The 16,994-nt window shown below is 37.7% G+C and overlaps 1 protein-coding gene across 8 annotated transcripts in view; it reads right to left on the bottom strand.

The window, feature by feature from the left end:
- The window catches only part of ANO10 (anoctamin 10), a 229,651-nt gene that overhangs the window by 152,648 nt on the left and 60,009 nt on the right, over positions 1–16,994 (bottom strand). For all 8 annotated transcript variants that reach the window (XR_002785703.2, XR_002785704.2, XM_003409925.4 and 5 more), the window contains exons 8-11: positions 15,839–15,913; positions 15,111–15,293; positions 7,020–7,211; positions 733–861 (exon numbers count right to left, since the gene is read on the bottom strand). Coding sequence is in view for 6 of the 8 variants with exons in the window: in XM_003409925.4 (XP_003409973.3) it covers positions 733–861; positions 7,020–7,211; positions 15,111–15,293; positions 15,839–15,913 (579 nt within the window). In the remaining 2 variants the exon portion in view is untranslated. The remainder of the gene's footprint in view (positions 1–732; positions 862–7,019; positions 7,212–15,110; positions 15,294–15,838; positions 15,914–16,994) is intronic.

Here is a 16,994-nt window from a genome sequence, read left to right as displayed (position 1 = left end):
TGAAGAGCCCTGTGTCCTGGGTATATCAATCACCACTTTATTTAAATGATCCTGCTAAATTCTACTTTAATAAATTTCCACTTTCACTGTTGTATTTTTAAAATATCTAAAATTGAAAGGTCACAATATGCCTGACAATTAAAACCATTAGCAACAAAATATTCCTGCAAATTCTTCCAATGGTCAGTGCTTAATTTTCCAGAGGTTACGGTAATCCATATTCAGAAACATGACAAACAAAATGAAAACATCGAAAGTACACAGACAGACTACTTATGCCTTGTATGTGACATTACGTTTTCCTAGACGTTACATTTTGGAACGCTAAGTATTTCACAATAAATTTCACACCTGTTGCAAATGAGACTTAATCAGACTATTACCAAAAGGTATTTCTTAAGTAGAAGTGACATTTCCCTAAAACAGACGAAAAAAATATACTAAATCTAGAGAATTCTATTTCAAATAGGATTTTTCTATTTAACACTGGACAGGACTGCTCACTGGCTGAATAATCATCTCCTTGTTTACATCTTGGTGACTGTTTTTCATCCCTGGGCAATAACCAGGGATATACTACTTTGGTCCTCTTGTCTGAACTGCTTTGATTTTTTACCAGTAAGTGCAAGTTGCTAAATTACCAGTCACCAGGTGCCAAAGACATCGCTGCTTTAGGATAACAGAGGTATCTGATGCGGAAACTATTTAAAATGAGTTTAAATTTACACTTACCTCTACTGCCACGACAATCAGAATTAGGTCCACTTTCGAGTCTGGAAAGATTGCATTCACTTGTGGTGACATTCCAATCAGAGCACAGTTAGTGACCACAGATATAACACTCATTGTTTCAAAAGCCAACTAAGAGAAAAGAGAGGGGAAAAAAATGTGAAAATAACAAACTGCAATGACTGCTTCCATTTTTCCTCTTGTTTCTTATAATCTAAAATCAAACAGGAAACCCTGGTGGCTTAGTGGTTAAGAGTTCGGCTGCTAACCAAAAGGACAGCAGTTCAAATCCACCAGGTGCTCCCTGGAAACCCTATGAGGCAGTTCTACTCTGTCCTATAGGGTCGCTATGAGTAGGAATTGAACAAGGATGGCAAGGAAAGTCTTTCCCTAGTTTTAAATATTTCAAGTACATTTTAAACTTTTTCTCTGTCATGCCATGATTTTCTTTAGCTTAAAAAGTCACACAGTTAGAATGTATCTTAGATACCTTTGGATTGAGTATCCCAAAGCAGTGCATTACACCTTCCCATTGGAGATGGCTTAAGCACTTTCTTATTTTTAGTAAGAACTTTCTTATCCCACATAGTTTCCTATTCTCCAACACAGTAGCCTGGGCTTGTACAGATGGCATTTGAGTAGGGTTCCAAGAGAGTCAAAGCCCACAAGGTCCTCTGAGACCTAGGCGAGGAACTGGCACAATGTCACTTTCACCACGCTGCATTGTCCAAGGCAAGTCATAAAGGCAGCCTAGATTAAAAGGGTTTAAGATTCCATCTCTAGATGGGAAGAGTTGCAAAGGTGTATTGTAAAGAGTGCGAATACAGGAAGTAGTGAATAATTGCGGCCATTTTCTTTCTTTTTTTTTTTTTTTTTACCACAACTACTATACAAGAACTTGCCACGTCTTCCCATTTGTTCAAGTCTTTTGTATTTTAATGTAGTCTTCATATAATTCTTGCACATTTTTGATACTTCTATTCTTAGGTATTTTTCATTTTTGTTGCAATTATAAATAGGGTTTTTACTTCCATATATCTTTAAATGGTTATTTGCATATAAGAAAACTACTTATTTCTGTATATTAATTATATAGCTTTCTATATCCTCTTATTATTTGTGGCAAATTTCCAGTTGATTCTCTGGGTTTTCCCAATCATAGAAACCAAAATCATATCATCTCCAAACACAGTTTTATCTCTTTCCTTCCAACTTTCATAGTTCTTTCTCTCATCTAATTAGGTTGATCAATAACTCCAGTACTGAACACTATAGGTGATCATGAGTATCCTTATCTTTTAATATGCTAATTGGCTCAATTCGCCATTGTCTCGTTTAATATTTTTTAAATACTTTTAAGTAAAGATGATCTACAGTTTTACCTTTTTAACCAAAATTTTTATTGAGCTAAGTTGTAAGAAATAATATAGAGAAATCCCTTTACCAGTGGGGACCTGGTAATACTTTGCAAAACCAGAGTGCAATGAGAGTCCCTGGGTGGTGCAAATGGTTAATATGTTCAGCTGCTAACTGAATGGCTGGAAGTTCAAGGTCACTGGAGGCACTACAGAAGAAAGGCCTGGTGATCTACTTCAAAAAATCAGCCATTGAAAACCCTATGAAGCACAGTTCTACTCTGACACACATGGGGTCGTCATGACAACAGCCAGTTTATAATACAATACCTCAAAAGGATATTGACAGTGATACAATCTACTAAAACTTACTTAGATTTCTCTAGTTTACTTGTACTCATTTGTATGTGTATATTTAAGTTCCACACAATTTTATCACATATGTAGGTTTCAGTAACCACCACTATAGTTGACACTGAACAATTCCATCACAAGGGTCCTTCCTGTTTTCCTTGCATAACATAACCTCACCTCCCCTGGGCTCCCTACTCCTTGGCAACCACTAATATGATCTATATTTCTAAATTTTTTTTAAATGTCATGAAAAAAAAAAAACAAAAAACCAATGCTGTTGAGTCAATTTCGACGCATAGTGACTCTATAGGACAGAGTAGAACTGCCTCGTAGAGTTTCCAAGGAGCGCCTGGTGGATTCAAACTGCCGACCCTTTGGTTAACAGCCTTTGCACTTAACCACTACACCACCAGGGTTTCCAAATGTCATATAAATAGAATCATACAGTAGGTAATATTTTAAGATTGGGCTTTTTACACTCAACATAATTCCCAAGAGATTCACCCAAATCGGTGGTGTATCAATAGTTTATTCCTTTTTATGAGCAGTATTTGTGTCTCTTTTTGCTAAGTAGTACTTCATGGTATGTACATGTCACAGGTTTTGTAACCATTCACCTATTGAAGGACATCTGGGGGCTGGTTCCGGTTTTTAGCTGTTACAAATAAAGTTGCTATAAACATTAATGTACATTATATGAATCTAACTTTTCATTTCAATGCAATGACTGTCCAAGAGTACAGTTGTGGGATCATACATTACTTGCACGTTCAGTTTTATAAGCAACTGTCAAACTGTTTTCTAGAGTGACTGACTCATTTCACATTCCCACCAGCAGTATGACTGATCCAATTTCTCTGCCTTCCTACCAGCTTCAGTGCTGTCACTTTTTTAGTCATTCTGATGGGTGTGTAGTGCTATCTCACTGTAGTTTTAATCTGTATTTACCTGATGGCTAATGATGTAGAACATCGTTTCATGTGTTTACTGGCCATCTGTATATTCTCTTCGGCGAAATGTCTGCTCATTTCTTTTACCCATTTTCTAATTGGACTGTGTTTTACTGTTGAGTTTTGAGAGATCTTTGTATATTCTACACTTAAGTCCTTCGTCAGATAGATGGTTTGCAAATGTTTTCTGCCAGTATGTAGCTTGCTTTTTAATCATCTTAACGTGAGCTTTCACAGAACAAAAGTTTTTACTTTTGATGAGGTCCAACTTATTTTTTCTCTTAGGGATTCTGTTTTTGGCATCAAGTCTAAGAACTCTTTGTCCTACCCAACATCTGGAAGATTTTCTCTCCTCCCCCTTTATAGTTTAACTTTTTACACTTAAGTTCATAATTCATTTTGAGGGAATTTTTGTACACGATATGAGGCTTGCTTTCCACTTACTTTGTTTAATGTTTCGATTCAAATGCCTAATTCATTTGCATTCTTTTGTGTGTGTATTAGTATTTTAAGCCTACAAATTTTCCTTTGAGTACTGCATTAGCTATATCCCACAACTTCTGATATATATTATTTTAAAAATCATTGTGTTCTAGAAATTCTCAACTTTCAAATTTTATTATCTCTTGGACCAAGCGTTCTTTAACATAGTTGTTTATTTTTATTTCCACGTGATAGGAGATTTTTGTTTCTGTGTTATTAACTCTTAGTTTCATGGCATTTGATCAGAAAATATAGATTTTGTGAGGGTTTTCTTATAGGTTAACATCTGGTCACTTTTAGTGAATATTTCATGGGCACTTGAAAAGGTGTATTCTCTTTACCAGGTATAGAATATAAAATTAGGATTCTTTCAAAATTGTTTTATTTAAAAAAAAACAAATAAGTTGCTGTCGAGCTGATTCTGACTCACGGCAACCCCATGTGCTACAGAGTAGAACTGCGTTCCACAGGGTTTTCAAGGTTTGTGGTCTTTTGGAAGGAGATCTCCAGGTCTCCTTTCTGGGGCACCTGTAGGTGGGTTCAAACCACCAACCTTTTGGTTCGTAGTTAAGCACTTAACTGTTTGAGCCACCCAGGACTCCTGTGTTTTATTAATAAATATCAATTATATATGCCTTCTCTTTAAATGGGGATTTCCAAGTTCTTACATACTTATTTCCTTTTACTTTACATAACAATTTTGGGAGCTGATTTGGTTAAGACCAACAGATGGCTTTTCCAACATAGGGTCTTGTATCGTGGTTCATAAGAATTGAGTAAGAAATGGTATAAAACTTCCTATACTTATCTTAGAAAATCTCTTTGCCCAATTTCTCTTTTTAACTTGGAGAAAATGAAGTGTGACTGAATGATGAGGAAGGACTTCAAAGTATTTTCCATTAATCATAGGTAGGGTACCTTTGCTAACCAGACAACTCACCTTTGTATATATACTGGTACTCATTCAAACATGTGAAGGACAGTAAGATAAAACAGGGCTGGAGAAAGAATAGTTCCTTAATAAAAGGAGTCAGTTTGGTTAAAGATGGAGACATAGGTCATATGTTTTAATTATGGGTTTTTTCTCCAATGTACATTTTTATATGCATATACAAGTTAAAAACAACAACACAGGGCTCCTTGAAAAACAATGGCTGATTCCAGGGCTAGAGAAAGATGGGTAAAAAATGAGCCTGGAACATCTTGTTATGCCAGAGAATACAGAAGTACTAAACAAACAAAAAATGATGACGGTGTGTCAAGAGGCACGAGCTGACTTGAAGGGTCTCCCACTGGCCAAATCTGGGATAATTTCAGCACTAAAATAATTAAGCACAGTAATGAATTGTAAACCATTGAAAAAATAGTAATTCATGAGTCCATACCAAGGACGAACAGATGGATGGATAGATAATGGATGGGGGAGAAGCAAGGGCTTTTGCTTACAGTAGAATGTCAAGTGCCAACTGGTAAATGTCAAGTGCCAACTGGTAGAGGTGGAAAATCATCACTTCACAGCAATCATAGTAAAGTCTGGATCACTTAAACATCATCAGTGGATGCTACATCTCAGAAAAAGTTTTGATGAGGAGCAGGATAACTGTATGATTTTTGAGCGTATCCCTCTACTGCAAACCCTGGTGGTGTAGTGGTTAAGTGCTACAGCTGCTAACCAAAGGGTAGGCAGTTTGAATCCACCAGGCACTCCTTGGAAACTATATGGGGCAGTTCTACTCTGTTCTATAGGGTCGCTATGAATCGGAATCAACTCAATAGCACTGGGTTTGGTTTTAGGTTTATCCTTCTACTGCTTAGCTGCAAGGGGTATAAGTGGTAATTAGATAATGGAGAAACTGGACAACACCTTGACCAGATGACCAAAAATAAACAATTAAAAAAAAAAAAAAAGACCAACGAGGGACAGGTAGACATCTTGTGTCTCTAGATATGATACCCTGAGAAAGGCACAAAATCACTTGCCAAAAATGCATAACCTGAATCTATTCAAGAAGAAACATTAGAAAACCCAAATGAGAAACATTCTGTTACAATAAGGGGGGAGGGGAACTGTATTCTTCAAAAATGTCAATGTCATAAAACATAAACAAAGGCTATAGAAATATTACAGATTAAAGGAGGCTAAAGAGTCATGACAACTAAATACAATTTCTGACCCTAGACATAGTATCTTACACTGGAAGAGAAAAAAAAAAAAAAAACACTAAAAAGGACATTATTGCATCAATTGACAAAATTGAAATACAGATGATAGATTATTCTATTGCACTGACTATTCATTATTAATTGATCAAATTATTGAAGTCAAAAACTGTACTGTAGTTGTGTAAAAGAATAACCCTGTTCTTAGGAAATACACACCGAAGAATTTAAGGATAAAGAGCCATGATGAATGTAACTTAGCCTAAAATGGTTTAGTAAAGAAAGTGCATGTGTGTGGACAGAAAGAGAAAGAAAGAGAGAAGACAAAGATGGAGACAGAGCTAACAAATAACAATAAGGGTAAAGTGTTAACAACAGATAAATCTGGGTAAAGGGTACTATTTTTATATTTCAAACTTTTCTGTAAGTTCAAAATTATTTCCAAATAAAAAGTTAACAATTTTCTTTAAATGATCATTTGTAGGGCCCACTACTTCCTTTTACCTTTCCAGTTTTACACCACCACCTTTTTCTGATCTCCAGATCTAGGGTCCTACAGTTTTCATTAAAAAATTCTGCATTCTAGATTTAGACCACGAACTTGCATTCAGAGATATTCATTTAATCCATTAAGTAGGTGAACCTCAGTAGCAAGTCATGCACATGATTAATGCACGCGGCTTTGCCTTCTGATGACTTAAGCTCAGAGCTGGAGTTACACATTTGAAAATGGTCTTAGAGGTTATAGTTTAACCTTCCTGCCAAATTTTAAAAATGAAAAAGGCAAAATCCCCAAAATTACCAAGGCCCAGGAAAAGTTAGCTGAGGTCACACATCTGGTTTGTGACAGAGTAAGGACTAAAACACTGTTTTCCCAAATATCTCTTCAAGGCTTCCCTTCCTCCACTCCTTTGGTAATTAAATCACAATGCCTCGTTTTGTTATTATTATTATTTTTTTAAGAATAATTCTCTTCTCACATAATTACCTGCCATATACCAATACTGGCTGAAGGTTCTGAGAATGGACGTTTGAAGACCCTGCACATTTTTAAGGCGTCTGAATTTATTTCGGTGAAGTTATTTAACACAGCGAAGGCAGCTGCTAATGGGTAGACACAGGAGAAAAGGCTCACATAACCAAATTGCAGGAATAACTCCAAATAATCATCAAAGGTGCCCTGAAAAATGAACCACAAGAAGAAAAAAGGCATTGTTTAAATGTCACATAATAAGAACCTTTTGAAATACTATGCAAAGCACTTGCCTCTAACCGTTCAACAAATATCAGAGTTTCTCCCAATTCTTTTTTCTTAAAACTACAAAGAATTTACTTAACTTCAAAGGTAAATTTATAATTAAGTACCTGAAATCAAGAATGAAAAATGATTTAGCTGCTTATTTCACTGTACCAAATCTATGAATTATTGTACTTTTAAGGTAAACTACAGCAAAGCTAAAGATGTTTGTTATGGAAGTAAACAGAAGTGATACAGCATCATTCTATGATACTCCCCATTCATGAGCACCCCAGAATCTCAATACTGTCCCTTCATTAAAAAGCTGATGGTGGTGACATCAGTGAAAATGGTCGAGTAAGAACCTCCAACAATTCACCCCTCCATAACAGCAATGAAAACAAATGACAAAAGCTGTCCTAATCAACTTTTTCAGTCTTCTGGAAATTAAACAAAACTTGAAGCAACCCAGGAAGCATTCAGTCAAGAAAAACAACTAAATCTTAGTAAGAACGGTGAGTTTTGCTTCCATCCTTACAGCAGTCTTAAAAATAACAACACATATTCCCAGTACCAGAGAGAGTAGAGTAGTACTAACGATCTTTCAATGCCTCATCCCAAATAGGAATCATTATCTGACCTGTTTGGTGGCTTTCTGGAAGACCCCACTGGAAAGGCTTGCCTTTATTCAACCTCACTGGAACTCTCCAAGTACTAAAGGCTTCCACAAGGGAAGGCGTCTGAATTTATTCCGGTGAATAGGGGCTTTGAAATATAGGGGCTTTGAAAAGCTCTGATATATTCCTGGGAAACTAGAAAACCAGGTATATGGGTAGGGCTGTGCACCAGCTCAGGAAAGACCTGAGAAGGCACTAAAACCTCACTTCTGACTGACCTTGAGGTTTTGTGCAAGCAGGAAATCAAGGTTAAGGCAGAGCTGAAAAGTGCCTGGTAGAGTTTTAAAGGTGTGCCCCAAAATGCACATAGAGCCCCTCTACAAAGAAAGAAAGACTTATTGGCTCCAGGCATTTAAGGAAATCCATGTCCAATCATTTGATGACCACTAAGCTAACTGAGTAAAGACTCTAGTGGCCATACACAACAAAGATATAAATTTTGGGGAATTAGTTCAGAAAAGTCACTAAACAAACAGCAACTATAACAAGTAGTAACAACGAGAAATCCTGTGGAGGAAGAAATGTGATTTCCAGAATTGACACACTATATTACTGAATATACACAGTTTTCAACAAAAAATTATGAGACAGGCAAACAAAAAAAAAGTAGACCCATATACAGGAAGAAAAAAAGTCAATAGAAATTGTCCCCAAAGGAGCCCAGACATTTAACTTACTAGAAAAAGACTTTAAAAGCTGTTATTTTAAATGAGTTCAAACATCTAAAGAAGACCATGACTAAAGAACCAAAGGAAAGCATGAGAAGGAAGTCCCGCCAAATTAAGAATATAAAGAGATATAAACTATGAGATGAAAGATTCACTAAAGAGGATCACCATCAGATTTGAGCAGGCAGAAGAAAGACACAGACAACTTGAAGATAGGTCATTTAAAATTATCCAGTCTGAGGAACAAAAAGAAAAAAGAATGGGTAAAAATGTACTGAACCTCAGAGACTCATGTGACATCATCAAGCACACCAACATATGCATAATGGGAGTTCCAGGAAGAGAGAAGACAAAAAAAGGGGTAGAAACAATACCTGAAGAAAGAATGGCTCAAAAAATCACAAATTTGATAAAAAACATGAGTTCACACATCTAAAAAGTTTAATGAACTTAGGATAAGCTCAAAGATGCCCACTCCTAGATACACTGTAGTCAAGCTGCTGAAAGACAAAGACAATGAGAATTTTGAAAGCAGCAAGACAGAAGCAAGCAACTCATTACATACAGTAGATCCTCAATAAGATTAAAAGGGGGTTGCTCATCAGAAACCATGGAGGTCAGAGACAGTGGGATGACATATTCAAATTGCTAAATGAAAAAAAAAAAAAAAACACTATCAACCAAGAATTCTATATCCAGCAGAAATATTCTTCCAAAATGAAGGAGAAATTAATATATTCACACACACGCAAAAAGGACTCTGTCGCTAGTAGACTTGCCCTACAGGAAACAGTAAAGGCAATCCTTCAGGCTGAAATAACAGGATACTACACAGTAACTGAAATCCACACGAAGAACTACAGAGTACTGGTAAAATTAAGGAAACCCTGGTGCATAGTGGTTAAGTGCTACAGCTGCTAACCAAAAAGGTGGGCAGTTCGAATTCACCAGGTGCTCTTTGGAAACTCTATGAGGCAGTTCTATCCAGTCTTATAGGGTCACTATAAGTCAGAATCAACTCAACACTAAAGGGTTTGGTTTTTTGGTAAAGTTAACTACATAGGTAAATATAAAAGAAGAATGTATAATGAAATAATTATAAATATAAGTTGATGGGCACACAATATACAAAAATGTAATTTGTGAAAATAACAGCCTAAGCAGGGGTGGGGCTATATAGGAGCCAAAATTTTATACACTACTGAAATTAAGTTGGTATTAATCTAAATTAGAGTGTTACAAATTAAAATGTTAAAGGTAATTCCAAGGACACTACTAAGAAAATTAAAAACACATAGCAAAAGACACAACAACAGAAATTAAAATAACAGAATTTAAATAAAACAACAAATTAAAATAGTACGCTAAAAACATACAAACTCATTGCTGCCAAGTTGATGCCAACTCATGCTGGCATCATGAGTTACACAGTAGAACTGATCCATAGGGTTTTCTTGGCTGTAATCTTTATGAAAGCAAATCACCAGGTCTTTCTTCCACAGTGCCTCTGGGTAGGTTTGAACCACAAACCTTTAGGTTAGTAGTCAAGCATAAATTATTTTTACCACCCAGGGACCTTATATAGTACACTAGAGTATATCCATGTATTTAATACAAAAGAAGGCAGTATTGGAGGAACTGAGGGGAAAAAAGAATAAGACATATGGAAAACAAATGGCAAAATGTTATACATAAAGCCTACCTTCTCAGTAACAACATTAAATGTCAAATTCTCCAATTAAAACGAAGAGATTGGCAGAGTGGGTAAAATAACAACAACAACAAATTCATCCAGCTACATGCAGTCTACAAGAGACACACTTTAGATTCAAAGATACAAACATGTTGAACGCAAAGAATGGAAAAAGACATACCATAAAAACAATAACCAAAAGAGAGCTGAAGTGGCTACACTGTTATTAGACAAAACAGATTTTAATGCAAAAATTGTTACTGAAGACAAAGGACATTTTATAGTGATAAAAGGATCAATTCACCAAGAAGACATAACAACTATAAATGTATATACACCTAACAGAGCCCCAAAATACATGAAGGAAAATGCTAAATGCCAGGATCTCTGTCAGAAACAGAGATTTTGTGAGAAATAACAAGAGAACTCCGCCCCCAGTGACTAAGAAAAAAAAAAAATTATTAGCTAATAGCACAAAAACCCTAAATATTAGCCCACTTGACACAGCAATGTATATGAAAAATATTGATAGGTAGAGCTAATCATTTAAATGCAAGAATGGTGTTTCACTAGGAAACTTAATGATGTAAATGAAACACTAAATAATTAATGAGATAGACAATATAATATCAACAGAGGCAAAAAAGAAAATTTAACATTCCTTCACAATAAAAACTGTCAGCAAACAAGGAAAACAGCATTTTTAAACTGATAAAAGGCCATCTACCAGAAACCTAGAACAAACATAACACCTAACAGGGAGAAGACAAAAATCAGGAAGAAGACAAAGATTGCTGTTATAATCACTTCCATTCAAACTGTACTGAACATATTAGGGAGCGCAACAGACAATAAGGAGTGTAAAAACTAAAGGGAGAAAGAAGACCACCATTTATCAGAATGGTGCTGATAATCTAAGATATGAGAGAGAAATTAGCACATTTGTTCCTTTACTTCACATCAGAGAGATGGTGCTGTATAACAGAACGAATTGGAAAAGCGAAGTCTTGAATCTTGCTCCTAATTTATTCACGAAATGATTAAAAATATTGAGCTTTAGTCACCTATTTTTAACATGAAAGCACAGTGCCTGCCTTACCTTCCTTTGTAAATACATCACCAGATGTAAGGAGGTGACAGAAGAGGTGACATCTAAGATTTGGGGAGTGCCACCTTATTAGCATACAGCTCTTGAATGAAGTAAAGTTGCTTGGAGGAAGGCCACATTGTTTGGATTATTGTATACCATTTGCTGAGGTAGGAGAAATGGAGGGGCAACAGGTCTAGAAGAGCCTGTAAATTTGGTTTGGGGGCTCTTTAGGGGATGATGTTATCTGCCTTAACAATTTCCGAGAAAAAGACGAGATTTTGAGCAGATTCTAGTTGACCGTAAGAAGAGAAGTGGGAAAGTAAAGACAACAATCTAAAAAAAAAAATCAAACCCACTGCCGTCGAGTCAATTCCAACTCATAGCGACCCTACAGGACAGGGTAGAACTGCCCCATAGAGTTTCAAAGGAGCGCCTGGAGGATTCAAACTGCTGATCTCTTGGTTAACAGCCGCAGCACTTAACCACTACGCCACCAGGGTTTCCAAAGACAACGATATGGAGAATTATTTCAAGAAACTGTGAGGGACAGGAAGCAAACAGGACACAAACAGCATAGGATGTGTGGGGTTTGCTTAGTTTAAAATGCGAGAGGTGCTGATGGTTGCTGCTGGTAGAAGGGGGAAGCGGGAGGTATAAGAGCACCAGGTGATGGATGGCTGATGAAGTAAGGCCTCCAAAAATAAGGCAAGGAATGGAATAAAGAACATGGGGCACATGGCGGCATCCTGCCCAACATCCAGGAACCACCACCACAGTCAAATGCAGGTAATGCTCACAAGGGATGAAGTCTAAGTGAGGGTAACCTAAAAATCTGGAAAAAGCCATTGAAAACCGAAGACTCTTTTCAAAGTCATCTGAAGTTTTTCAGCAGACGTTGTGGACAACTACCAATGAGCCTCTTTGGTTTAGTTCTTAAAGGCTACCTCCTCCTATCTCTGTGACTTATTGTTCTTTCTTTACAATGGGGAAAACAAGATGTAGAAATAAATTCATTGGCATGGAAATATAATAATTATAGGTTGTGCATAAAAAAATTAAAAACAAAACTCAAAAGTATTTTCGTGAAATGTAAAAATATGTATGTCAAAATGGAAAGAGTCTGGAAAGCTCTAAAACAAAATATTAGCAATTTGGGTGGCATGATTGAGGGTGATTTTCATTTTCTTTATGCATATTTATCTAACTTTTTTGTTTATGCTTTCATAAGTTCTCTATAAAACTCATTGCTCTTGAGTTGATTTCAACTCATAGCGACCCTATAGGGCAGAGTAGAAGTGCCCCATAGGGTTTCCAAGGAGCAGCTGGAGGATTACAACAACCAACCTTTTGGTTAGCAGCTGAGCTCTTAACCTTCACACCACCAGGGCTCCTAAGTTTTCTACAGTAAGTATACATTAATGAAATAATTTTTTAAATGTCTAAAAACACAAGTTGGAAACCCTAAGGAACTGAAAGACTGGGCTGGAAGAAAAAGAATATGTGCATGTCACAAGCAACAGGGAGAAGACCAGGGTATGCAGCTCTGGCAGAAGCTGCTTTTATTTCTTGTTTTACCCTAGTGCAACATAACCACACGTGACAAAGAGAAAACCAGAAGCTAGGGTTGCCACACAGGAGGGAGAAGACAACAGGATTCCCACTCATCCCATTTTAGGGTCATGTTTTAACAAGGTACAAAAATGAGAAGACTTAAGGAACTTGGAACAGCTGTTCTGCTGGGAAGCATTCCCGCCTTTGGTTCTCATGCCTGTATCTGTGGTAGGTAGACTTCAAAGATGGGCCCCACAAGTCTCACCCTGGTGTCCCTGCTCTGCCCATGTAAATAAGTGGGGGCAACAACCTGTGGGCTCGGAAGAGGATCCCAAGCTCAGAGGAGATTGAAGCAACGGTAGACACCGTGATTTCACTCTGGTGAGACCCTGAGTAGAGGCTCCTGGTAGCCTGAACCCAGACTCATGACCCACTAAAACTGTGATGTAATACATTTTTGTTTTAAGTGGAAAAAAAAAACATGGGAGAAAGACTGGTGGTTCAGTTTCTGTAAGAGAATGAAGAAAAATAAATATGGTCAAAAATATCATTCCCCGGCACAAGCAAGGAAAGGATTCGGACATAATGTGAATTAGACTGAGTTTTTAACCCACAGTAAGCTACCACTCAACTAATTCAGGCAAAGCGGCGCCACAGTGTGCTCATGTGCTCTGTTTCTTATTCTTTGTGTTCATGTGTATATGCGTGTGTGTTTTCTCTGATGCTTTTTGTATAAACATAATAACGTTCCTGGCCATGATGTTCTGTAAGTTAATACTCTGAATCATCTTTTCCCCCAAACACTGACAGAAAATGTTAGTGCATGTATGTACATTTTAATCAAAAGACATATCACCACTCAAAAACAAGAAAAATAAATGGAACAAAACGCAAGATGGTAAGCAGGCGCACAGCCAGGCTCCAAGTCCACGGGCTGGCAGATGTAGCTAGTATCTGTATCATGTGGGCAGGGGAAGCAAATGCGCCCCAGTCTCCCAAAGTGTAAACAGAACCAGGATTACTGAGCAAAACCAGAGGCTGGAACGGTAGTCCCCACCCTTGAAAGGCGGCTGTAAAGAAGCCACATCTGCTTCCCAGGAACTCCTGCTTTGTCAACAGCATTCTACCTACTGGTGCTGTGACTGGATGTACAAATCCTCCAACGTAACCACAGGAAGGGAACTCTAGGCTACAAAGACCTGGTCCTGGACTAGGGACTTGGAGGCCCAGTGGGGGCAATTGCAAAAAACAAGGCAGGGAGAAATGAACAGAGAGAGAGAACGAACTCCTACTTCAGATGAACATGTGACTTGAAGGTAAGCATATGAGAAAAAGTAACTATTAAAGTCAGCCAGGAAACTCAATAAGCAGGAGACAAATTCATCCAAGATGCAAAACAAGACTACGAGGGTTTAACAATCGTGTACCCTCACTGAATGAACCACTGAAGGATGTATTCTATTAAAAAGAATAACATACCAAGAAGGAAGGATGTAAGATGCAATGCTCTGAAGAAGATGTGACCCTACAGCACCTTCCAAAATACAGAAATAGTGAACATAGCTGGAGCTCAATAAAAGTGTGTTGAATACATGATTAGATTTTTATAAGCTAGATGTTTCAAATATTGTAAGTGACCAAGCCCCTAATGGTCTGTTTGCAGTTCCTAAAAATAACGCTAAAATTATTTGTCTTAAAGGAACTGTTTCATATTTACAATAGCATTAAGTCATATAAGCCAGAAATTAATCTTCAGATTGGCATTCCATTTTTTAGTGATGGCCCTCAATCCACTGCTTGAGCAACCTGTTTTATACAACTCTGAATTGTGGTGAGTGAGCAATGCTGCTGCTTCTCCATGGGCCATCTCTCCCTTGCTTTGTCATCTCTTGAGCAACTATTCTCACTACCCTCTCCGCAGAGCGATCACATAATTCACCACACGTGCCATGTGGGGTTGTTAGGTGTAACTGCAGATTCCAGACAGCAGTATTTCAATGCACGAGTTTATCTTTTTAAGTTTAAAATGACTTATGATAAGAAAATTGGCTGGAAAGCACCGATAAGATAGTCAGGTCTCGGACAATGAGTATACATGCACTCATTAGTCATAACTATTACTGAATTTCAGTAAATGTTTAATCCACCAATAATCAAACTTACCAAATAGGTCCCCATTTCTTTTTCCAGGATGACTTGCTCACATAATGTCACATCGATGTCTGCCTTTAAAGCCTGCACCTTCCTCTTCACCTGTACGCCATGCTTCTTTTGAAGCCAGTAAGGAAGAAGAGATTCTACAATTTGGTTAAGGATCTGTGAGGTAATCAGAAGAGTCGCCAAGCTCTAAAGAAAAGTATATAAGTAATATTTAGAAATGTAGCTTAATAAAATCATAGCATGCATACAATTATTGCAATAAATAGAATGAAATCTTAAATAGCGTACTATAATATTATTAACACTAATAGCTGAAACACTAGGTATTAGAATGGTGTTTAAGGTTACACCAAAAATTCTCTCTCACACACACACACACACACACACACACATAAATGGTTCAATTAATGAATATATTTTTGCTATTAGACTTGCTTTTACAAGGCTTGAGATAAACTATATAATTGACTTTATTGCCCTATATGATTAATGTTGCGAGTTGACTAGCTTCAATGAACTTCTTTGCATTTGTCTGAGAAGCACAGTGTAATTGCTAATGTTTTTATGTTTTGTTTTAGAATTTTTCCTAGAAGTAGACAAGATATAAAATATTTTATTTGGAAAAATAATGATATGAAGACAATTTTAAAAAAACCCAGTGCCATTACCTGAATATAGGAAACCACCTCCCAAACCTAAAAAATCGATACTTTTCTGTTATTCACACTCACCTGACGCAAAAGCTTCATATCCCTCAGGACAAAGGCAATGTAGAAGAGTGAGGCAAAACAATTTAGAAAGTCGAACTGCCAAAAAAAGATAACAACATTTAATATTGCTTTGTAGTATTTTATTATAAATATAGCATTTAAACATGTAATGGGGGATTTCTAGATGGTGTGGGCTAATTTCTCCCTGCTCTCCCCACAAAGTACAACTATAAACTCTGAAAATAATGCAAGAGAAGACTAAAAGGTGGTAAGAGGAAAAGCAAACTGGTTTGCAACCCCAGGAATGAAGAAACAACACAACATCAGGGCATCTTACTGTCTCCCCCATGCAACAGAAGAAGGAGACCAAGGCTCAGCATTTTCCAACCTTCAACCTAGCAATGCAAGTAGGCTCATTCCTCCCCCAGATCAAACACGAGTCCCACTAACACCACCAGGCAAGCCCAGAAGAACCAGCAAGATGGACAGATTGGGAGCCCCACCAACAATAAGCAACTGGGAAAAGTGCTCTCCTTCTCTGCCGGGCCTTCTAATCCCCTGTCCCATCAAGAGATACTGAAATGGCCAGGCAGGACTGGCAAGAAGGACCCTGCCAAAATAAGTGGCTGAGCCCAGCAAGCCTCTTTGTGCCCATGGACCTGTGGCTCCCCTCCCCCACCAGGAGTCAGTGGGGCAGGTAGGTGGCACTCGCAAGGGGAGGCCCGCAACAAAGGGCTCAATCCAAGAAGCTTCTTTGCACTCATGGGTCTAAGACTCACTCCCTTAATGAGATACACCAGGGTAGCTGGGTGGCACTAGCAAGAAAAGACCCACCTATACCAATTAGCTCAGCCTGAGAGCATCTTTGTTACCATGGGCCTGAGACTCCCTCATCCACCCCAGATACACAGTGGGTGCCAGGAAGCACCAGTAGGGGGAATCCAGCCACAAGTGCATGGTCATGGAACCCTCTTTGTCACTGTGTGCTAGAGACTTCCCTCTTCTGCCAAGAGACATTTAGAAGCCCAGCCCTGGGAAATTCCTTCTTCCCTAAGGCAGCTCCAGCAGGGACCACTGGAGACACCAGCAGCACCAGTAAACCAAGCAGACAACAACAACAACAAAAAAAAACATAAAGGCTCTGAAAATTAAACTGTCATCACAACCGCAGCTTACA

This window comes from Loxodonta africana, chromosome 22, assembly GCF_030014295.1.
Source record: "Loxodonta africana isolate mLoxAfr1 chromosome 22, mLoxAfr1.hap2, whole genome shotgun sequence".
Classification (NCBI taxonomy): Eukaryota; Metazoa; Chordata; class Mammalia; order Proboscidea; family Elephantidae; genus Loxodonta; species Loxodonta africana.
The sequence above is the reverse complement of the archived record's forward strand: the minus strand, read 5'-3'. Positions and strand labels throughout refer to the sequence as shown.